Below are 24,383 nucleotides of genomic sequence, written 5' to 3' on the forward strand. Positions count from 1 at the left end.
CAAATTACTTTAGAACATCAACATATGGTAGTACTTACAGGCTCCATCTTCATCATAATTGCTGAGGTCGAGGTTGATTGTTCTGCTGAATTCAAGAACATTACACCATTGGTCCTTATTGATAACTTTATATTTTGATTGCTGCTTAAGGAAAGAAACAGAAGTTAGTAAAATGTATTTTCAACTCCCTCAAACTCATATTTTCGTAGAAAAATTCAAACTTTGTGAAGAATTACTTTAATTTCTATGCTATCTAAAAGTAAACAGGAACGAAGAAACCACTAAGTAGTCAAACTAGTGTTGAGTAACTCATGTTTCTGATTCAGACATCCTTAAGTAAACAAACACACAGGAATAAAATAGAAGTCCAAAAGCAAATCAAATACATCCTATACTTTCTCCTCCATTAACTAAACCTTAACAGTGTAAAGATTTGGGGAAAGAGAAGAAAGCAAAGACAAGGTACATATGATGCTTTGGGGGTCAGCATATTCTAAATCAGAACAAAAAATTCTTAGGTGTTTATTCTACCTTTAGCTGGATTATCAGAGAAAACAGGTGAAAAAATATAATTGTTTCAAACTTCATACCTCTAGAAACTGGTGAAATACTGGAAAAAGGGACCATGTTTTTCCTAAGAGAAGGCCCAACATACACTTGGCAGTATTAATATCTAGGCTGCGCTGGTCCTTTTCCTGCATAAAAAGAAAAAAGGTCAAAAAGAAGAAAGAGCACGATTACAGGACTTTTCACTTACCTCACTGGCCGTACTACAGCTCACCCATCCATGAAGTATTTCTCTCTACAAATGATAACATGGGGCACTGATGTGCACAAAGGCCATTGCTTATTCCTACAGTAACCACAGCTGGTGGAGTGCCTTAAGTCAAAAAGGCAAAATAAAAGGGTCACATCTGCAGAACAGATGACCCCAAGCTGACCAACAGAGTATTCCATTCCCTGTATGTCATTACTTAGTATAAACCTGAGAGATCACAAAGGTCTCTCTTCTTCGATGGCTAACATCTAGTGAGGACCTTTTCTGTTCGTTTGCCTCTTATCCTGGATCCATGCATTCCTGAATCCAGAGTCCAGCTCTCTCCAACAACTGACCCTTTGCAATGTCTGCTCTACAGCATTTGTGCAGATGATAAGTCATTGAGGGGTAGAGGAGACACAATTTCATATATTTGTATATATTTTATTAATTTTCTCATTAACAGTATGTTCTTTTTTATATTATTACTATTATTAGATACTAACAACAATAATATTTCACTAAAGCTGTTTTAGTTTCCAACCCACTAGTCTTTTCCTCTCATTTCCCCTTCCCCTTAGGATTGAGGGGAAGGGAACTGGGAGCCCAACTGCTGGGGTTTTTGCTTGACATTTGGGCTAGGCCAGGACTTAACCATGACAAGCTGAAAAACAAACTTGTAAAGGCATTTTTTTTATTAATATGACACAATTATTTCAATTATTTCCAACATCAAATACTTCTAAAAAATAATCCCCTTTCCAAAACCCATTTACACCTCTGTCACAAACACCTTTAAGTAGAAATCACACTGCTTTGAGAATACATTTTATTTTTCATGATGTTTATACTCTGAATTCTTCCCACACACTCAAGTGTTAATGAAATTAGGCTCTACTGCCTTTATTTTGGCCACATTGTTTTTACATGTCTTACATTGCTAAGTTTCTACATTCTCCCTCTCCAACTGTTAAGAACAAATTGTTCAGATAGCCCTTTACACCCATCTTCAACTACCTAATAGCACATCTGCCATGACAGATGCTCCAATTGCATTCTTACATACAATCCAGCTACTTACATTCTCTTTCCTGGATACAGAGGAAGGAAAAATATTAACAAATGGTGTTCATTTCTGGGCCTCTCACCACAAGAAGGATGTTGAGGTGCTGGAGTGAGTCCAGAGAAGAGTGACAAAGCTGGTGAAGGGGCTGGAGAACAAGCCTTATGAGGAGCGGCTGAGAGAGCTGGGGTTGTTTAGCCTGGAGGAGGATGAGGGGAAACCTCATTGCTCTCTACAACTACCTGAAAGGAGGTTGTAGAGAGAAGGGTGCTGGCCTCTTCTCCCAAGCGACAGGGGACAGGACAAGAGGAAATGGCCTCAAGCTCCGCCAGGGGAGATTTAGGCTGGACATTAGGAAAAAATTTTTCATGGGATGGGTCATTGGGCACTGGAACAGGCAGCCCAGGGAGGTGGTTGATTCACCTTCCCTGGAGGCGTTTAAGGCACAGGTGGACGAGGTGCTGAGGGACATGGTTTAGTGTTTGACAGGAATGGTTGGACTCGATGATCCAGTGGGTCTCTTCCAACCTGGTGATTCTATGATTCTATATTTCAGTAGTTGTTTTACATTGATGATATACAGTCTGTCTGAGATTTTTTTTTCCCCTCAGTATTTCAGATAAAAGACCTATTTAAGCCAGGAAAGCCATGCATCTGTATGTTCTCAAACTTGTCAATGACAATAGCAAACAAGGAACAAGGAATGTATTTGTGCTTAATACCAGCATATGGTGTTCTAAAGTATTTCCTCAAATCCATGTTGACTTAAATCATACATGCTGCATAAAACCACAATGATACTTACTTTTATTGACAAACTAACTCTAAATACCAAATCACAACAGACACTTTTAAAAATTCTCTCTTTAAACTTCAGAAGTTTAGACGAGTGTTTTTCACCATGGAGTACTTTCCTGAAGTTATTAGCATGAAATGATGGAAATTACGCAGACTTCTGAACCAAAACCTGCTCCCATCAGCTGTTTTCTATCAATCACTTCAATCACTCCAACAAAAATTATGTACAGATTTATCTGCCACATCTAGATAAATACATCAGCCTTTGTCAGCATTTATTTCTACTCTTACTGGATGCCGTTCTCCTGTAGACTTACCCAGCTCCATAGCATTAGAAGTTCAATGGTTCTATTAAATCTATTAAATCTTGACAATTCCCCTTTTGATATGCCTCTCACTTGTAGTTCTACAATCTGGGCTTTTTTTGTCAAAATGATGCCACAGCATCTGTGTCTCAATGATTAAATACTTTCTCAAGACCACTGTTTGTCACATCTATTTGACACCTCTTGAAAGTACTCGACGCACTTATCCTCTTTTTTACTTACTTTTGACAGGCTGTTGGCTGGTGCAGATTTGCTACTACAACATTTTTTATCTACTCCAAATATTTCATCAGTATCTTGAACTTATTTGGCAATATTAGTTTTTTCTAGCATATGCATTTTACATTGAGCAAAGCTGGCAAAATAAACCTTCACACAGCAGAGGAATTAAGATGCCGATATGGCTTTTTTTATCTTTCATACCAACTAATAGCATGCATTCTGTCGTAACTCAGCTGCAGGTTTCCTTGGTTAACAGTGAATTACCATGAATCTCCGCATGCTTACATGCAGAAAGTACTGATGTATCACAAATCTCAGCTACTTATGACAGACTAACTATCAGAACTGCTATCAGCTCAATCTTTTTCTTATGATTTAACTTGCGTTACTTTTTTGCTGCAAATTTTCTCGGTGCTTTTGGTCATCCTGTAACTGAAAACTGAGCTTCAGTTTTGCCTGTGATCATTTTTAAGTTTAATCTTCTGCTCATTCCACCATGTTAGCAACATGGATGTCCAAATTCCATGTCAAAATGTTAATCCAGAAAACTCAAGTCCTCCATTGCTCCCTTTAAGTAGGAATAGTCTATGCATATTATGGGTTCCAATATCAGGTAAAATTTTATCAATACGTATTTTCTAGTAGGAAGAGAACATCATTAGTGACCTTCCAATAGTTGTCTCAACGAGTATTATATCATATCCAGCTTTTACCATGTGAGTTGCTTTTACCATCTGCAGAAATGCCTGAAGTGTCTTCCTCCTTTAAGAATGTTTATGCTCACAAACTTAAAATAGTAAGAAGAAAACCTACAGTACTTATAAAGCTAGTGGAAGTAAGTGGCAAAGCTCCAAGATGCAACAGAACAGGACCTAAATGATTTTCTTTAAGTCACAAAATCACCTGCAGCAGAGAGGTAACAAAACATGTCAGAACACTAAGCCACGGACCATCAAGCATCGTATACATTTTTCTTCTCCAGTTCTGGCATTTTGCATATACTTTTTCGAACATGGAAGAGTTCCATTTGTCAGAATCAATTTTGAGTGGTATCTTAAGAGAAACATACTTAGAAGCTAACTTATGAAAGTAAAGTTTAATTTCAGATGCTGGTCTTCCACAGTACTTACCCGTGCAAAGTCAAATGCATATCTATAAATAAGTTTAAAATTGGTAGGCTCATTTAATAAAGATCTCAAGTAATCCAAGGAATTTCTCAATTTTTCTGTAGTATCACATCTACAAGAAAAGCACAAAGAGAATTTTAGAGTCTGCATTCTTACACAATGTCTGATGTTTCAGAAAAGAATCTCTAACATGTGTCCCCATCACTCTGCTCAAAATACATCACCCTGGACAAAGGCACATTTACGAGTTTGTCTGCATACGATGCTTTGATTAAACCCACAAAGTGAAATGGATTTAGGTGAAATAACGAAGTCTTACACTGGTACTGATAAAAACTTGTTCATCTTTGTAGAAAGTGCACTTTCCAACGGATTGAACTAAGAGCTTGTCTACACATGGCAAACAACCAGCAAAATGCAGCAGTGAAACAATACTTCTGCAGCTTTGCTGAAACTATAGAACCTCCTACACAGTTTTAGTGACTCTGCTCTGCAAGGTAAGTCAAACAGTTCTTTCAACAACTCGATATGAAACGTGATTTTCAACTACATTTGTGTTAATTATGCCATGAAGTTAAGCTCTCAACCAGAGAAAAGAACTCTTAGAAAGAATGTGACAATGCAGAGTCACAGAAAAGGTTTATATGATTTAGCATTTTAAACTACACATGCTCTAACAACATACCAATATCTACCAGATAAATCTAATCCAGCAACAAAGACACATGTCCTTGGAGACACACCAATATCCAACCTCACAACATTTTTGTTTCCTTGAGACTGCAGAATTTTTAATCCAATTGTAATTGCACCCTTAGCAAGTTTGCAGACGACACTAAGCTGGGAGGAAGTGTTGATCTGATGGAGGGTAGGGAGGCTCTGCAAAGGGATCTGAACAGGCTGGACCGCTGGGCAGAGTCCAGTGGCATGAGGTTTAACAAGGCCAAGTGCCGGGTCCTGCACTTGGGGCACAACAACCCTGTGCAGTGCTACAGACTAGGGGAAGTCTGTCTAGAAAGCTGCCTGGAGGAGAGGGACCTGGGGGTGTTGGTTGACAGCGACTGAACATGAGCCAGCAGTGTACCCAGGTGGCCAAGAAGGCCAATGGCATCTTGGCTTGTATCAGAAACGGTGTGGCCAGCAGGTCCAGGGAGGTTATTCTCCCTCTGTACTCGGCACTGGTGAGACCGCTTCTTGAATCCTGTGTTCAGTTCTGGGCCCCTCACCACAAGAAGGATGCTGAGGCTCTGGAGCGAGTCCAGAGAAGAGCAACAAAGCTGGTGAAGGGGCTGGAGAACAGGTCTTATGAGGAACGGCTGAGAGAGCTGGGGTTGTTTAGCCTGGAGAAGAGGAGGCTGAGGGGAGACCTCATTGCTCTCTATAACTACCTGAAAGGAGGTTGTAGAGAGGAGGGTGCTGGCCTCTTCTTCCAAGCGACAGGGGACAGGACAAGAGGAAATGGCCTCAAGCTCCGCCAGGGGAGATTTAGGCTGGACATTAGGAAAAAATTTTTCACAGAAAGGGTCATTGGGCACTGGAACAGGCTGCCCAGGGAGGTGGTTGATTCACCTTCCCTGAAGGTGTTTAAGGCACGGGTGGACGAGGTGCTAAGGGGCATGGTTTAGTGTTTGATAGGAATAGTTGGACTCGATGATCCGGTGGGTCTCTTCCAACCTGGTTATTCTATGATTCTATGATTTAGAGATACAGCTGTCAGGTTTCAAGTTGTCTTGAAGTGCACATATATCAACATAAAAAGGACAAAAAATGTATGGCTTCTACCCCACAGTACTGCTCCCTGATTTAAGTATCATGGGTCAAAACAGTGAAGTGTGCTTTTTTCTAAAAAACTGAGTTTACTCTAACGAACTTAAGAGGTTTATCAAAGCACTTACTGTAGCGATGTCATTCCTTTTAACCATTCTTGCAATGTAAAGTAGCCCATGTTTTGTGCATCCAACTTCCACGCTAGTACAAGCATAACTACCTGTTTTAAAGAGGAAAAAAAATGAAGACTGAAAAGATAAAGTTTCAAATAACTACTGTTTGGTAGACTAGAAATACTTTACTCATATAAATGGGATCCTCACATCTTTGCTACACTATTTTCAAAGTTAAACTGGAAGTGACAAACCTGTACATAATGCAAATAAAGATCAGATAACAGTGCAAAGATACAGAGTGAACATCCAAGTTCCCAGTAGCTACCTTATTTCAAGGGAGCATGCAGTCATCTAGTGAGCAGTGCAGTGAGGAAGGTGAGCTGGTGCAAAAGCTACAGTTTTCTCAAAACAACTACAAAATTTAAATAACAATGTGACAATACACTATATTTGACATTTGTTAAACCCTCATCTAGATTAAACCAGGTGCAATCCATGAGCTTTATTAAATCAAATTATTGAAAAGCTAATCAGGATCCCACTTGAATCCAGCTACCTCAGGCTACCATCAGCCTACCTAATTTTGCAGGACTGGACATGCAGTATAATTCAAGTAGATGCTAAATAACACCAGGTGAACTAACATTAACACAGATGAAAACAGAGGCTGATACATAAATACTTCAGCTTTGCCCAAAAGGAAACAGAGTCCTTTCATATCTCACACAGAAGGCAGAAGCAACAAAGAATTCAGTTAAAGTGAAACCATAAGATTACTATCTTATTCAGGAACTTAAGAAACCACTTTTGACATATACATGATAAAACTTGCAGGACAACTGACCCTGCAAATTAGAAGAAAAAGGTAATTAAGACATTTGAATCTGCAACTCAGCCATTAACTAGCCAATGTTAGCGCAGCTCTATACAGTTTTTAATGCAAAGTCAGAATATTTACTTACACATCCAAATGTCTGCACTGATCTAAAGGGTTTATTATACTAATAAATACCAAAATTAGCAAATTACATCTTATATTTCCAGTAAATCTTTCAAAACCAAAATTCTTATCTTACTTAGTCAGAGAAGATGCTTTACAAATCCTGCAAAACATGGAACTTACATATACATTTAAAAACCATTAATTAAGCACTAGAAAAAGCTTGTAAAAGGCATAACTATTCCTTTTAAAATTTTAGTTGTGTGTATGTATATATATACACACACACATATAAATATCTGTGTAATTATACATATTCCTTACTTTTGTTTTGAAATGGCATAATGGGAGTGCTAATACTGTTCACAATATCTGAAATGCTTTTCTCTCCTGGAAAGTAAATTTTACTTTGTAGTTGCTACATTAAATCTCCAGTGTTGTCACATTGTTTCAGAAAACACAAGGATCAGGGTTTTTTTAAATCTTCCCTTTATTGCAGGGTTGGGGGGGCGGCATAGTGAAAAGGAAGCAGTGGTAGCAAAGACAAATTGAGGTTTTGCAAGTTAATAGCTTGGGGTTTAACATAAATGCAAGTAGTTTCCAAAATAAACCACCCTGCTTTATACTCCTTTAATTTTTTCAAAGACTCCAAGAATTCTTTAATTCTTTAATTCTTGGTGGATAAGACTGGTTTATTGTAACAGATAAGGTGCCTTTTGAATGGATCTTGAACTTACATTTTCTGGTTCAACTCCAATGTCTTCACAAAATTTCTCCATACCTTCTGGCCCTACAATGTCATCAGTGCCTGCAAACAAAAAGCATTTTACTTATCTCTGAAAACAGTCTGACTTTTACAGCACAAGAGAAATGCAATAATGCAGTCCAATCTGAAATTTTATACACCTTCTGTTTGTTTGTTTGTTTTACATGCAGTAAGTATTTCCACACTTACTATCAGACTTGGATACATTTAAATCATTACCTCACCTTTGGAAATAGAGACAGAAAAACTACAAAACAATTTTTTGTTCCTAACGACATCCTTTATTCTACCTACTTAGTGAGATAATCTTGGAAGAATAAATTAACAAGATCTTTAAGAATGCACTTAAGACTAGCAAAACATCCACATCCTATCACCATGGTTACAGTCAACAATGGTTAGTGAAACTCATTTCTTCACTTGAATCTCTACTGTTACCATCAGATCATACCACATAAAAATGTGATGCATAGTTATACAGGATACAAAACATTATCATTCCCAGAATCTCATCCCTTTTTGTCTCATATACTATCTTTATATAATGTAATCAACAAAAGAGTCTAAAAAAAAAAGCTCATGCTCCTGTTCATTGGTACTGTATACCACAGCCACACAGTATCTGAATGTTAGCAACTGCAGGGAGAAGACATGAATTACAGCTATTTCTTTGTCAACTTAAAAGGAAAAAAAGATTAAAAGAACAGATGCTATTAAAATGCACTACTATTAAAACTTGCTGCTAAATCAAGATATTTGTAACTTCTACAATACCCTTTTGAAAAAAGTACATAGGCATTAAGAATCATACTGTGCAATTACATCTATTTTTAAATACATTTAAAGTATTTGGACTACTTTGTCAGAATTATCTTACTCATGTTTAAAGGGCTACTTGGGAAAAAAAAACATTAGAGGCTGAAATGCCTACTCTCATCCAATTTAAAGATCATACGTGCAAGAAAAAGAGGAAGATCAATCCATATTTTATTATTAGGTGACCTACTATCCTAGAAATAACAAGGTTTAAATATATCTTTTCCCAGCTTCTCATGACATCCTCTCACAGCTCCCTGAGTGTACACAACAGTCTTAAAAAAGATTCATTCCCTCACGTACACATGAGGGGAAAAAAAAACAAATGCAGTGCCAACTGCATATATAAAGGAGAAGACTTATGAAGCAAGAAAACAAAATAGACTATTCTTTGAACACTCGTTTTTTAGAATGTTACTCGATACTGTAGATAGAATCATATCCTCTCCTTTTCTGTTTTATCTTGGTGTATGCATCCAATGGAAATCCAAAAGCTATTTCATATAGAGCCTTTCTTTCAACCTTTCTTTCCATGAAAGTCTTGACAATGAGTTATCCCTGTTGCTAGTGCAAATAAATAAATAAAGACAGTCAGAAAGGCAGATAACCTAAATTTGGCTTGAACTTGTCCAAATCTCCTCTCAGACTGCCACAGACAAGTGAGATCTCAAAGTGTTTAGTTTATATAATTTTATTAGAAGGAAAAAATATTATTACATCAAATTAAGTCACACTTCATTATGCATAGGAAGCAGACAAAACAGAACAAGCTGTGAGCAATGATAGTCATGACAGCATCAGAAAACTGCATGATGCCCTTATTTTCTTGGTCAATCACCTATTTTATTTCCTGTTGGTATTAAGAGTCACGAGAGCATTTTCTCCCCACACTTCAAATTCTCCCTTTAAGAAAACCATGTGTAAGAAAATTAATACAACTTCACTATTAAATGGTATCTTTTGTGAACACAGATCATAATTAATAATCCTAGAAGTAATGCCTGAAAAAAGTTCCCATACACACAGGAAAGAACAAATAATTCAGTCTACCTTCCCTATACCTTGTGATGGAAAACTATATAAACACAAGACTAGTATAGGATTCTTGATTTTATTAACTTTGCTTGAAACTATAACCATCAGATTCAGCAGGAACAAAACTCATATTAATACCTCCTTCACCTTCCTTTTTTCTTTTCTTTTTTTTTTTAAAGACACACTTCTCCTGAAGCACAGTTATTTACTATTCAGCACTAACAAGGCAGATGATAGAACTTATAAAGCCAGAGAGGTAACAACGTTTTGGACAGATGTATATCTTTAACTATAGATTTGAATAATGAAGCGTACATGTTCCAAAATATTGTAAGTTAAGTAACTTTTGTATTCTTTTTACAGAACAGAGATAAAGACAAAACTGCCCTTTGACCTCTTCAACTTCACAATACAAAGGACATAAGAAAAGCTTCTTTTAGACTTTTACAAAAAAGCCTCTACACTGAGTCTTGGAAAAGCTGCGATAGTGCAACATTTACATTCCAATACAGATTGTTACTAAGAGGAAACTGACATTTCACACTTACCTGCATATTCATAGAACCATTCTAAGCACCTCTTACTTGAAAAGACTTCTTCCTCTGCTTTTATTCTAGTTGAATCATATTTTCTATACATACTTTAAAAAAGAAAGATAAACAAGTAATTAATTCAGCAGTTTTTTAAAGCTATCTTTTAGTCAACAGCTACTATAAACACCAACATTTTTCCTTTTATGAACCCGTCTACCCAACATTCTGCCCTCATATCCAGTTATTTGGGACACTGCTTAACAGAGTAAGAATCACTGACACTAAATACTGTGTTTGCTCAGTGACACACTTGAGCTGATCCATAATTGCTTTCCACATACATGAATTTTCCTTACAACAGATACACTAGTTCAAATTCAATCCCAAACTGCTTTGTTTAAGTTCAGGTAAGATTTGCGCGTACCATTAGCGACCACGATCAACTGATGGGCTGCCTGCAACGTGGCAGCAGGTCTAAACCCAGACTGCATGTCACAGCCAACACAGATCCTACCTGCTGGCACACACATACTTCATGCACTTTGAATTATTAACTAAGGAGAACTGCACATGCTTTTTGTGCCTCCAAAATATCCCATAGAAGGCATAAAGACCAAAACAGACATGACCACGCTTATTCTAAAGCCAATAAGTTGGTAACATGAAAGAAGCACAGAGAATGAGTTACAGGTCCTCGCTGACAGTACCTCAGGCAACCTCACTCATCATGGCGTTAATGGTTATCTGAAATGCTAGATCCATAATGCTCCTTCCCCCCAGAGATGACTGGCAAGGTAATTCTCTCCTTCAACAACAAGCATAAGGAATTTTGCCTATACTAAGAAAACAACACTGAAGTACCAGTCTCCTGAATTTAGTACCTGAAACACCTAAAGCACAGAAGGCATAGTAGAAGTTGATGAGTTACTCCACCTTGTTCAGACTTTCCTAAAAAAGACAGTATCATTTGTGCCTGCTAGAGGAAGGAGACTCATCAGTCCAAGTAGTCATTTACTGCTGCATAATCATTCTCAAATCCATTTCCACCACTCTGCAGTAGCTTGGGTTCATAAATCATAGAATCACTGGGTTGGAAAAGACCTTTGAGATCAACAAGTCCAACTGTACCTGCCCAATTACTAAATCATATTCCTAAGCGTGTCATCTATCCGTCTGTTAAATACCTCCAGGAATGGTGAATCAACCACCTCCCTGGGCAGCCTGTTTTAGTACTTGATAATCCTTTCAGTGAGGAAGTTTTTCCTAATGTCCCCTGGTGCAGCTTGTGGTCATTCCCTCTCATCCTATCACCTGTCACTTGGGTGAAGAGACCAAAACACATGTCTCTACAACCTCCTTTCAGGTAGTTGTAGACAGTGGTAAGGTCTCCCCCTCAGCATCCTCTTCTCCAGGGTAAACAACCCCAGTTCCCTCAGCCTCTCTTCATAAAGCTGATAAGAGCTGAACAACAAATGGCTTTGACTAGAGGAACGGCCAAAAACAGCTCTGCAAGTGTTCCAAACATGCGGTCCTTCCTCTTACAGCATCAAACCAACGGGCTAACTAGATCAAGAGGAATTCTGAAACAATTTGATGAAATTATTCGGAGTTGATTTCATCATCATTTTGTCCCTCTAGGAAGACATGTTAGATGTCTATACATGTGAGCTTGGAGCTTGCTGACCCTACTACCCTCCATCAAGCTCAGCTACCAGCTATGAGGAAATGTAGCTACAAGTTAAGGGCACACAGATCATTCTAATAGCAATTCAAAGAAGAATTACTTCATGTCTATTTTTCACTTTGAAAACACCTTTTTCCCTATTTGAATTAGCTACTTTATATAAGCTTTACTGCATTTGCAAAAGAAGAGGCTGACTGCACTGCCCAGTAAGTAAACAACTAAGCCTGAAGGTGTAAGTCAGTGAAATTTATTTATTTTTATATAGGTCTGATAACTTAACATCCTCATACTTGCATAACAAGCAGTGATTATGAAAGACCTATCCAAGATTTTTTAGTCTATTCTGAATTCAGAGGAATAAAAAATAAATGTCTTGAGACAAAGAAAGGAGGCATTCTGCCACTTTGGCAAAAGTCGAATTATTCAGTATCTCCTTTTTTGTAGCAAACAAACATGACAAACACTAACTGGAATACCAAGTCAAAAGCTAATCATAGCAGGAGCTTTATTCTGTTCTATTCTATTTATTCAAGATGTCTGTAAGAGCACTGCTGGGACCTAGGACATGCAAAGCTGATGAAGTTCCCAAAGACAGACATTCATCACAAGATTCAATGGTTTTTCTTAAGAAGGAATGGTAATCAACTGCCTCACCCTGCTTGTTCATGTAACTCATCAACACATTAACTGTCAATATGAGACCAGTCGATCTCAGAAGGAACCCTCAATAAAACAAATTTACTGACAACGCTCTAAGTCATCCAGGTATTGCAGAAAAGAAATTCTTGCATCCACAAGCAGCAGAGCTAAATACCGTAGCATGAATCAAGATACCAATGATAAGAGTATGCATCAGAGGAATGATCAATGAGAAAACGAAAAAACAGCCTTTTTTATACGTTCATTGCATCTAAGCATAGCGAGTTTTCATGGACTGACACAGGACTGAAAGCCATTTGGGCTAAGGTAATTGATTAGGAACTGCAGGAAAAAAACAATATTCATCACTAAGTCCATGTGCCTACCATACAGCCAAGAAACTCCAAGCAGAACGCATTAGTCTCATATTTATCATTGTTCAAAAAGCTCAATATCTGGCCAGTGAAGTTTGATTTTTGAGAAACCAAAACTGATTACAGATCTTCCAATCTGTACAGGTAAGACAAATTACTTCACAAATTCAGAAACCAAAATCAGAAAGGATATAATCATGAGCTACCTCAGTCCCTGCTACACGTTGATTAGCCAGACATTCATAAAAGTGCAGGTGACACAGTTTCACACTTGCAATTAAAACAAATTATGCATGGTCAGAAGTATAAAACCACGCAACAAAAATGGCTGGATGAATCTCAGATGACTTTCTCTCAACCTGAAGGATCTAATAACAGATCACATATTCTACAAGACAAGGATCACTTGAAAACAAACATGACAGAAACAAGTAACACCAATGCAGACTCGGTATTAGTGATCTCTTATGTGCAAAGATGACTCCTGTTCTCTCCCTGCTTACTCCAAACACCAATTACTTTCTCCCAAGTCTAGTCAAGCCAGCTAGTTCCATTAGCAAGAGATTCCTTATCCCTGAAGTGCTTGGTGATGCGAGGTGAGCAGGGAGACACAAGCAAGTATGTAGACAAGCATCTGAGATTACAGCCTAGGACAACTCAGGTCAATTATCACAGCAAGTCCTACCTGGCAGCACAGGGTACAGGTGATTCCAAAGACTGTGTCCTCTATTAATACAGATTTATAGTCTCAAGAACTGCACATGCAGCATAAAAAAAAAACGCAAAATGACAGAGGTGCTGGTATCCATTTTGTATCTTATTCTATTTCTCATATCTTTGGAATTTCTCTGTACACACTGCAAGATGGTGTGCCTTGTGTTTGTGCTAAGGACAGCGTCTCTTGCTACACAAATACAAACTCCCAGAGTGCGCAGGGAAGACCGCCAAATACTCTGGGAGCACTGAATATCTACTGATCTGACTCAAGATTCAAACAAGTTCTCAACAGCTCACAGCTTTGTCAAAGTGACCAGTACCAGGACCTTCAAACAGATGCACAACCATTATGCTGACCATGTCACAGTTTAATAATTTGCTTATGCATTGATGATCCGTAAGAGGAGCCTACAGAGTTTCAGTCATGCACAAGAAGTGAAAGAGCACACTGCTCAGAGTGGAGGAGAAAAAAAAAGAAGAATGGCAAAAGAAAAAGGAAGTAAAACCCCCACAGATACCTTCCATAAAGGAAGGGCCAGTGAGAATACCTGGTAATTTTGGTACCAGAATTATATCGCTGTCGGAGAACACTGACCCTGGAACAGGACTGCTAAAGGGTGCTTTCTCCAGCAACAGAGCTAGAAAGGTACACGCAGAACTTTTTCCCAGGATGTCTGCTATACCTATCGCTACTGGACATTAAAATCCAAGCCTCTGTGTTTACAATCACCCTTCCACTTCTGAAACCTGACATGCTGCCCATCAGGAATAGCAAGGAAAAAAGATACCTATGGGCAAAGAGTATACACTAGTCTCTCAGATGAGACACACACGCAGGTAAAATAACTCAGAAAAACATTCTCTTGAAAAACAATAGTGTATGACTAATAAACTAATAGTTTAGACTGATGCAGCCACCCGGACACTGGGCTGCAGGGAGTGCGCTCCTCTCACAGTGACTCTGACCACCAGTGGTGACTTCACTTGTGGAAGTTGTGCTTGGGCGGGAGAACTCCTCCGCTTGGTGTCAAAGTTAAGGGAGAAAACAACCAGGCTAAGGACCATCAGGGAGTGTGAGAGGGAGACAGAGCAGTGGAGCAACACCCTGTGCTCCCTCTCACAAACTAAGCAGGCAGCCAAAGTGGGCACAGTAGATGTCTCTACTACTTCAACTAATTCTAATTTATTAACTTAAATTTTTGGCTGAGGATTTTCATCAATGCAGCACAATGGAAGTATTTTTTCTAAAACCTTACCTATTCATTCATAATTATAGTTTTGGCAATAGTTTCATAAATACTGTCACAGAAACAAGGAGAGGGGTAAGAGAGATGGTTTATGATTTGCAAAGTATGACAAAGACTGTCTAAAGCAACCCTCAACAAATTTACTTGACTGGTAAGATTTATGAATTAATATATCTTTTAAACTTTTTTTTTAACTTCATCAGGCTTACTTAAGGAGCAACACATACAACAGCCTACAAGCCAATAGTCACATGTGCAGTTTAAGTTTCTTCAGAACTATTCAGTTCACTAAGAAGGTGCAGAAACAGGGAAAATTATACCTGTGTGTACTGGAAAATCCCTACTTCAAGAAATAAGGTCTATACATCTATGACAGTAACACAGGCTACCTGCATAGGGCAGGATCAAACCAGTCAGTAAATGACAACAGATCAAAAAAAACCCTCACCACAAAAGGTTTTGAAAACTTTCAAGCTCAGTACATTCCCATTTTATTTTCCAATGTTAATAACGGTGTGTTAACTGTGCTTTCGAAACTAACTTTTCCCACCATAGAGTACAGGGCTTATTACTCAATATAAAAAATATGTATTTTTTTTTCATGTTAATAGGCCCTTACGTGGTCCAAATACAAATCCAGGATAAATTAGGCTCTAGATCTAATTGCTTGAAAATATAACTTTCAGGAAAGCAAACAAGAATTTCTACATTTTGTCCTTCTAAGGTCCAAATATTCAGTAATGTGAGATTTTGACCTCAGCATGATTCCAGAATAAGGAGAAGCATTATTTTTTAAAATGAGGCTATCAGAAAGAAGAGACAGCATTACATTATACAACTCATTTTTCCCCAAGGAAAAAGCCAATATTTGGCTAAAATTCATGTAACAGATACACAGCATTAGGTAATTACACAATGAGGACTATACTCTTACCTAGCAAATATCTTTACAGGAAAGTTGCTTTACCTTTCCAAAGGCCCTTAACACAGTGATGGAAGAGCACTGCACAGAAAATGCATTTTGAACTCTGATTTGAGAACGCTGTATTTTACTTGCAGTGCTCTCAGTAAAATCAAGACTCTGATACTGAGAGGGAAACACAAGCTTAAGTCTACAAGTCATTATGTTCTGGTGTGTGTGTGCTAAACCATTTACTCACAATAGCTATTCTTTAAGACAGGATAAATCTTTCTGTGATCCAGAAATGAATACACTGAGTTATTTTCATTATATATCACCTGGTATAAAAATTCCTTCCCACTCAAGCACTGGATTCATGGTTTAAGGTGACATGAATATCAATTAACAGAATTTAAGCTCTTATAACACCAGGGTGGGATGCTAAAGAACATGTTTGGAATCTTTGTTTTCCATACTCAGTCTATGCATGAGATCAGCATTTCCAAATAACTTCACAAACAACCATATTTGTTCCTATAAAAGTATTTTTGCTCAACAGTCAGTGTCTTTATTCCACTAATTCTTCCAAGCTAAGGCTGTATCTCTAACAGCCTGGAACTGAGGATGAAGGCTATTACAAGCTCCCTTTTCAGATGTGTTTATGAGTTTAAGAGCCTTTAGAAATCATCATCTCTTTCAGCACAGAGCCCTGCCAAAATAAGCTTTCTGGAAAGAATACATATCTCAAAAACATTACTATCATATTTGAAGAGTTTATAGGAACATAGCATAAATACTGAAGACTGAAAATATCATCCAACAAAACTATCGATGTAAGAAATAAAAAAATAAATGTCTTTTGTATGGAAAAAATAGGAGAAATCATGACCATTTGGCCTCAGCTATGATAACAACATTAATAACAACGCTCGTTTGATAATCTTCAGACTACTATTTAACATTTTCACACCAAAAGCAAACAGGAGAGTTGCAATCACTAAATTTATTTGTTAGCTTTGCCCCTGTAAGTCTGCCACTATAACCGAGAAACATACAAAACTTATATCATTACATTAGCATTAGAAGTGACAAATCATCTCTGTTAGGAAATACAGCCTCTTCTAGAGAGTACACATTGTATTTTTTTCATTGAAAGTAGACATGCAAGAACAAACACTAACTACCCTTTTTGCTTAATGCAGAGTCAACGCAGGCTCGTGCTCCGTGAAGGCTTATCCTGAATGACTAGTATGCAGCTTCTAGGAAGACTGCCTCTAAAACAGAAGCAATGGTAAAGAACTGGAACTAGAAACCCCTTGTTCCATAAACTGGCATTGCACTATCCATACTGGTTTTCTTCTATACAGCATACTCTGCATACAACTTAAGAGGAAATGGCTTTGCAAATAACTAGGCCTGCTACAGCACACTGCCACAGAGGTTCCTGATTTCAGATTGATTTTTCTTTGACAGGCTGAGATGTCTGACCTCCAATGACCAAGCATGACAGGCATGAGCTCCACCTGACAAACAAGCATGGAAGTAGGAGACAACCTTCTCTTTGTCTAACTTGTTCAGAGAAGGTTACAGGCGCATAAGCCAAGTTTGAAGAAATCTGTCCTTGAAAGAAAACACAGCTCCAACAATGAGCTTAACGTTCAGAAAATTATTTCACGCAGCGCCAGTCATGCTGAAATAAAAACTGCTTTATTGAAGACCAAACCAAAAGAAACTGGAGAGCAGAGAAAGCCTAAAACCCTTCAGAACTTCGGAAGGAAGACAAATAAAAACTGCAGCCACATCAGAGAAGGACATTCCCCTGCGGCCCATGACTGGCAGATCTGGTTTCATCTCCACTTTCAAAACCAGGCTGAGGTCTTCCTTTTAGCAAAGCCTTAAACAGCAGTAAAATTAAGACTAGATCCATTAGTTATAAACTGAAAGACAGATATTTTAAAAATCCTTTAAATTATGCTTTAAAAAAACTGTAAAAATATTACCATATATACTACTGATAGAATTAAGAAATTAGTTTCTCATCATTTTCTCATCTGAATTACACATATCTTAGTTACAGACAACCTTTCTGGGGGTTTGGGTTTGTTTGTTTTACCATCAGTGTCTTATCAAAGGGAGGTAGAACTAAATTTTTTTAATCCCTCCACTTTGGTTCTGCAACCATTCTGACCTTGTTTTGCTTTCATGCATATCTTTGAAAGCTGGAATGTCTTCTATCAAATAGCTTTTGATATTTTCTTATTTCCAAAAAGCAGCCAAAAATATTATGAACATGTACTGCTTTCTTGTTCTTGCTAGCATTAAGTATGCAAAGCAATGAAAGGGAGAGTTGAAATCTCTTTCTTCTTCTGCATCAACAGATCATTTAATGAATTCCAGTGCAGCTACAGTTGTGCAACTCTATTAAACACAATGGAGTTAAAGAGGCATAACCAGAGGCTTAATTTCGCTACCAGCATTCTTCTTATTCATGCTAGAGAATATAAAAAGGAAAGCACCCAGGCTGATTTTCAGGCTAACAGTTAGGAGAGATATGCACCTTTCTACCTTCCTGGAGACTCTTGTCAGAGAGGAATGTATTTTCTGAGTCACTGATAATACACAAACGTAATACAGACCAAATTGTACTGACACAGTGGTAACCAAACTTTCTGGCTCTATATACCACTTTTCAGCTCCAGGACAGTCCTGCACCTATCATGCAGGAGCGTATAGTCCTCTATTCCCAGGAGTTCAAATTCAGTACACATAAATAGCAGCTATTTTGCACACAAGGACCACATCTGACTGTTTCTGAATGACTGAGGCTGACTGAACACACACATAGTGACAATCCAACACTTGTAGCAGCCTCGCCTATGCAAAAAACCCAAATTGCTTGTACACACAGTTATAACCCACTTGCACTTCTGTGGCTGAGAGGGAAGCTGAGCAGAACCACCTCAATCAACACTCCACCACCAGCTATCACCTTGTCTGGGCATTCTTCACCTTTCCCTTACAGGATCAGCATCAAACCAGAACATGACTTGAAGTCCTGATGGTCTCTCCTCATAAGAGCTGAGTGGGCTACAACTGCATTCATTTTTCTGACAGTCTGTAGATTGAGAATGCCCAATCCAGATTTTATGCATGTATCCAGGAAAATATTTTTCTTTAGAAATTGGGTTTGATCAAACGAGTAAGTCTATTTTGATACTACAAACTAGAGCAAGGAGAAGTTCCCTACAAGCTTCTTGCATGACTAGAAAAATGTGAGAAGCAAACTGAACCTAGATATGCTTATCAACATCCCACAGTTCAATCACAGGCTATGGTTCCACATTGAGAAACCAAGCAAACTGAATACCATTTCCATTAATATTTAAAAACACAATCATATCAGCTATTCAACTTCAGATATCCCATCAGTCTTAGCTCATGGTAAGGTGACATACCCATCATGTCTACTTTTCTTAGCAGATAAATCATCTCCTGCTGCAGGTCTCCTCTTTTTCCTTGGAGGCATCACTTTACTAAAGCAGTCTGATGAACTGCAAGACCGGAGACTACCTACAGAGGGAATTAAAAACACCAGTACAAGAAATGAAACTGTTGCAGACCAGTTAAACTGTGTCCACTAATAGGCATATTACAAATGGAAGGGAAGGGAAGGAGTTAGTGGATTTTAAAACTACAAAAGAAATGGTCTCCTTGCAATAGCAAAATCAATCTTGCTTTTACATGGTGCTCTCTGACCAGATTTCAGTTAAGGCCAGAAGTATTTTACCAAAATGTAAAGCGGTGCTGGTGCTACTTCAGTCTTACAAAAGGCAAGAACTGAGACTATCCTGAAGAAGTATTTGCCCTCAAAAAGGCATCTTTATTTTTCAGGCATTTATTCAAATCAGAACTTCTAAGAGTTGATCATTTCTTTTTTAAACAGAGATACAACTCAAACAAAAGCATCTATCTCTAGAAAACAGAACCTTTTTACTGTTAAGCCCCAAGTTTTGTATGATACAGAGAGCAAGGGGTAGGAAAGGGTTTGTTTGTTTTTTCTTTGGTTTGGGTTGGTTTGGGTTTTTTTATTTCCTTGTTTTGGGGGGAGGTAGGGATTAACATACAGCAGCCACTAGGGAAAAAAAAAATAAGTGGCTGACTGTATCATTTGGACTGGATAGTTCTCAAAGAAACAAGGTCCCCAAGCAGGAAACAGGCAATTCGGGGTACTGTTACCAATCAAGCAGCAGACTTTCCCGCCCCTTCTCTCAGCTACATACTCCTACGTCTCTATTTTTTCAGCTGCGGTGACTCTCCACTGTGCCAATCCAGCTTACCAAACCTGTAGATAATTAACCCAAGCAAAAAAGAATAATTTTCTTGTGCTAATGTAGAGAAAGAGCAGAGGACCACCCCTTTTGACTGCAGCAAGTTGTTAAATTGCTTTTGCTCTCTCATAAAAACAGTAGGCTGACACTCCCAGCAAAATTTTTCCTACTTTCATTTAGTGAAGACCAACCACATGAACTCCTGAGAAAGGTGTGTATAAGAGCAGCTCAAAGAGCCATCACAGCTCTGAGTGTTACACAGAGAATTTTAAAAGGAAAGGAAGAGAAAGGTGAGGTATAAAAATCCAGACACAAAGCGATGCCAAAGAAACTTGCAAGAAAATACCAACTCCAGCATGCCTAAGCTACCTTCTCTTAGCTTCAACAGCATCCAAGTTTAGCTATGTTTATTAAGATGTCCACAAAGTCTTTTTTTTACATCACAGCACAGAAGCAAGCAATAAAACTTTGACTATTTTTTGACACCAAAGGAACAGACTGAAATCAGAGGCCCAATTCCCAACAAATACTAACGGCAATCTTTTGCTTACCTATTCTTCTTATCTTTGAAAGTCTCTCTCCTGTTATAGGAGAAACACATGTAAGGAACCTTACAGCCTCACAGGCTTTGCTGCACATACTTTATTTTAAACATGCGCTGAAACTATGATGCACACAAAAGTATTAATATTTCTATTGAGCAAGATGTTCAAACTAGTCTTTACATTAAGATGAACTAATTTGATTTCAACTAATAAAGCTTTTACACTTAGTATGCCTTCTTTGGTCTTATCTGTATATTTATTTCTATTAAAGAACCCTTTTGGTTTGGATTTGGTTTTTTTTTAGCTCTGAAGCTCCCCAACCCCAGCATCCTCCCAGGGAAGTATGATTGTATCTACACTGTCTTTTAGAAAGAAAGTTAAGAGTTTTGTAAATTCAAATTATGATTTAACTGGTTACCAGAAAACTTCCAAGCATTATAACTCCATAAACTACTATCACATGAAAAAATCATAATGGCTGTGACAGAATACACTTCTGGAAGCACTGTCCAGAATATATTACATAAGGAAATTAACAATAATATTTTTCTTCTTTCCACCAGTATCAGACATATTTGAAATAGGTAAGCAGAGATCATCAAAACCTCACAGTACACCTCATGCATTTAACTACTAAGACTAAAGAAAGTAAGGATCCTGCCCTGCTTAGTGTCATTTGTTCCATTTGATTATGCCTGCAAATAAAGACACCGCAAAACTGTATTCCCACAAGTTATTCAAAGTGTGATGCTCTATGGCTTTTTAGATCAAGTTTCTAAAGACTCTGCCAGTAAGCATTTTCTGAAAACCCACACAAACTAAAAACACTTAAGATGACTGCAGAACTTAACAGAGAGCTAGGGACAGCCAGACTCAGACACACACTAAACTTAATAAATGAAAACGTGTGCTAATGAACACCTTGTTTAGGAAAATATGTATGTACTTGAGTATAACCTTTAGCTATCTCATTCCTTTGAGAGAATTTGATTGTTTTTAAACAGCTTTCTATTAAAAAAAAATAGATCTATTTTTTATGGCCACAGGCACTGGATGCTGGTAAAATGCAAGAAAAACCACCCAGGGTTTCTCCAATTTACTGGCTATTTGATTGGGAAAATAAATATGCAAGGCCTCTGTGAAAAGAGAAGCATAGAAAAAGATGAAAACAGAACAAAAATAAATAAAAGTAAAAATGAAACAGTTACAGAACAGGAAAATAAATTTGTCAGATCTGCAACCCCATACAAACCAAAGAATTTAACCCAAGAATTCCTGCTTGAAATCTTTCCCTCATTAAATTGTAGGACATTTTTAGGAAGATCACTGAATTTGTTCTAAAGGCTTAAGCTGATAACAGAATTCACTATAACCCAATTTCTCCAATGACTAGTATGAAAATCTTGTACCCTTTCTTGGTTTGAATGTATCTAGTTGCAGCTTCCAAACTGACAGGAAAGGGAAGAAAGAGATAGCTCAGATATTGCTAAGTGACTATTAAATGCACATGTACACTCCCTTCACACACAAACACATACAGAGAGACACCAGGCGGACAACATATTGTACGTGCTTTCAGAGACTTAACATCTTAATAACTGAGGTTTGGACCAAGTCTTCACTACATTTTAAGTGTTGAATGACCTCTAAAAACCACAGTACAAGAATACTACTTTAAAAGTATTCATTTTTGTAATAGAATCAGTATACTGAATTTGAAGGGCGGTTACAACCTTCTTGTAACAAACTCTCAAAGTTAAAACAGCAGAATATGTCTATATTTTATTTCCATCTAAAGCTAAAAACTTTAAGAGTTGGGGGTTGTTAAAATCCTTACAACTTCTTATTTTACCATATAGCTCACTAAGCAGCATCAATATTAACCTTTCCTAAAAAGAGCTTTCTAATTCTAAATGCAATTTCTATGTCTAGCCTTTTGCAACTAATTTCACTTCTCAAAGGTCTGGTCATCTGCAAACAAACATGCAGCTCCCTCTGACTTCATGCAAAGTTTGACATGAACATTACTTACCGAGTGCAGCTTCTCTGATGTGATTATCTTCAAAGTTTCTTACTCCTGGGTCTCAACTCAAGATTGGCAGAACCCTCCTAGTTCTCACTGGTTTTTGACACTTGAAGCTAGCATTTGCAAGGTAGAGCCTTGAAATGGCTGCTGAATAGACCACCATCAGCCAAATGCCTGCCGAGTATAATGTTGTTTGCCAAACATTCTGTTCAGTGCTTCCAAATTTGCAGGAGACAAAGCTACCAAAAGGGAATACCAACTCAAGAGCTAAAATTCACCCTACAAAACTTAAAACAGTATGCAAGATAATCACCCCAAGGAAGGGACACTCCTAAAATAGCAACAAAACCAGAATAAATGAAAAAGGAAAAACAGAGGTCAATAAATGAGAATTCTACAAGCTGTGTGTGTCCCTACCAAGCGATTTACAGACGTATAATTTTCACCTTTCCTCTAGATAATGCCTGTGAATAATGCTGCTCAGCTGATGCTTAAGTAGAGGGATGTTTCAAAGAAAAAGTAATTAGAAACTGCAAGTGCTGAAGCAATTGGAAAGATATAGCTGCTCACTTAATGATGCAACAAGACCACCACAAGCACAGTTAACAATCACAATTTTTTCAGATACAAGATGAGAAAACTAAGATACACATCAAAACATCAAACAACTTGCAATCTTCTTGTAAAAGGAAAAAACATCTTCTCTATCTCGAATTCCACACTACAGAATTTCTTTGGACTCAAGAGGGTTTTCTGCTTTAAAACAACAAAAAATATAGTAGAGGCAAAAGTAATTCCCCACTGCAAGCTTCATAACAAGAATGAAGCCTTGATTTTGTTGAAAATATGACCTCATTATTTTAAGCAAGCCAGGTGACAACAAGAAGCGCACTTTTAAAGACATTTTAGTCTGGATAGGTAAGTAAGTTACAATTTAACAATCAAATCATGACTTTAAGCTATTAAAAAGTTGACAGACTTGTAGTTACAGTATAAAGACAACTATTACTTCCAATTGTAGAGAGTATATACTAGGAAAAAAAAATTGTTTACAGAAACTCAATTGCCATTTTTCTTACTTCTACAAACAGCTGAAAAGGCAAAGGCCCATGACACATTTACAGTCTACCTTGTTTTTCAGATAAATACCCACACTGAATGCTAACACACTTTGTGAGACTGCAGCCATTATGGGTGACTGGAATATTGAAGTGAGCTCCATCTTAGCTCCCAAATCACTGAAAGGATTTTGAAACTGCCACCCTCTAGCTTTAAAATATTTAAGATCTGGTTCCAAAAAAGAAATCTGGCTAATACTTAGACAAAATTTGCCTAAAGTAATTTATACACCTAGTACATTTATGATTAGCACAGAAACAACTGCTTTCAATTAAATGTAATATGCGCTAAGAGCTCATTACAAATACTAATCTAAAATTGAAATACTCAGACTTTCTAAAAAAGGTTTTAAAAATCTCAACCAAATTTAGATACGTACTTAATAAGTCAAGCCAGAAGCAGGGCCCACAAGGTAATAACATTAGCCAGGATAGTTAGGAAAAGTAATCTTTGAGGGTTGAGTTTGGCAACACTCAAAGAAAATTTCGTTACAGAGTTATTAACATGACTTTCAAATGAACTCCTGGGCACAGGATC

At 37.6% G+C, this 24,383-nt stretch overlaps 1 protein-coding gene across 7 annotated transcripts in view; it reads right to left on the reverse strand.

The window, feature by feature from the left end:
* The window catches only part of DCUN1D4 (defective in cullin neddylation 1 domain containing 4), a 49,493-nt gene that overhangs the window by 13,729 nt on the left and 11,381 nt on the right, over positions 1-24,383 (reverse strand). For 3 of the 7 annotated variants that reach the window (XM_069856070.1, XM_069856069.1, XM_069856072.1), the window contains exons 4-11: positions 20,708-20,737; positions 19,284-19,398; positions 10,282-10,373; positions 7,854-7,924; positions 6,189-6,280; positions 4,297-4,405; positions 591-695; positions 39-141 (exon numbers count right to left, since the gene is read on the reverse strand). In XM_069856070.1, the coding sequence (XP_069712171.1) occupies positions 39-141; positions 591-695; positions 4,297-4,405; positions 6,189-6,280; positions 7,854-7,924; positions 10,282-10,373; positions 19,284-19,398; positions 20,708-20,737 (717 nt within the window). Of the gene's footprint in view, positions 1-38; positions 142-590; positions 696-4,296; positions 4,406-6,188; positions 6,281-7,853; positions 7,925-10,281; positions 10,374-19,283; positions 19,399-20,707; positions 20,738-22,733; positions 22,845-24,383 lie in introns of those variants that run through there. The other 4 variants (XM_069856073.1, XM_069856074.1, XM_069856071.1 and 1 more) reach the window with 4 other exon arrangements.

The sequence above is a fragment of the Phaenicophaeus curvirostris genome, chromosome 4 (genome assembly GCF_032191515.1).
Source record: "Phaenicophaeus curvirostris isolate KB17595 chromosome 4, BPBGC_Pcur_1.0, whole genome shotgun sequence".
In the NCBI taxonomy this organism is placed as follows: Eukaryota; Metazoa; Chordata; class Aves; order Cuculiformes; family Cuculidae; genus Phaenicophaeus; species Phaenicophaeus curvirostris.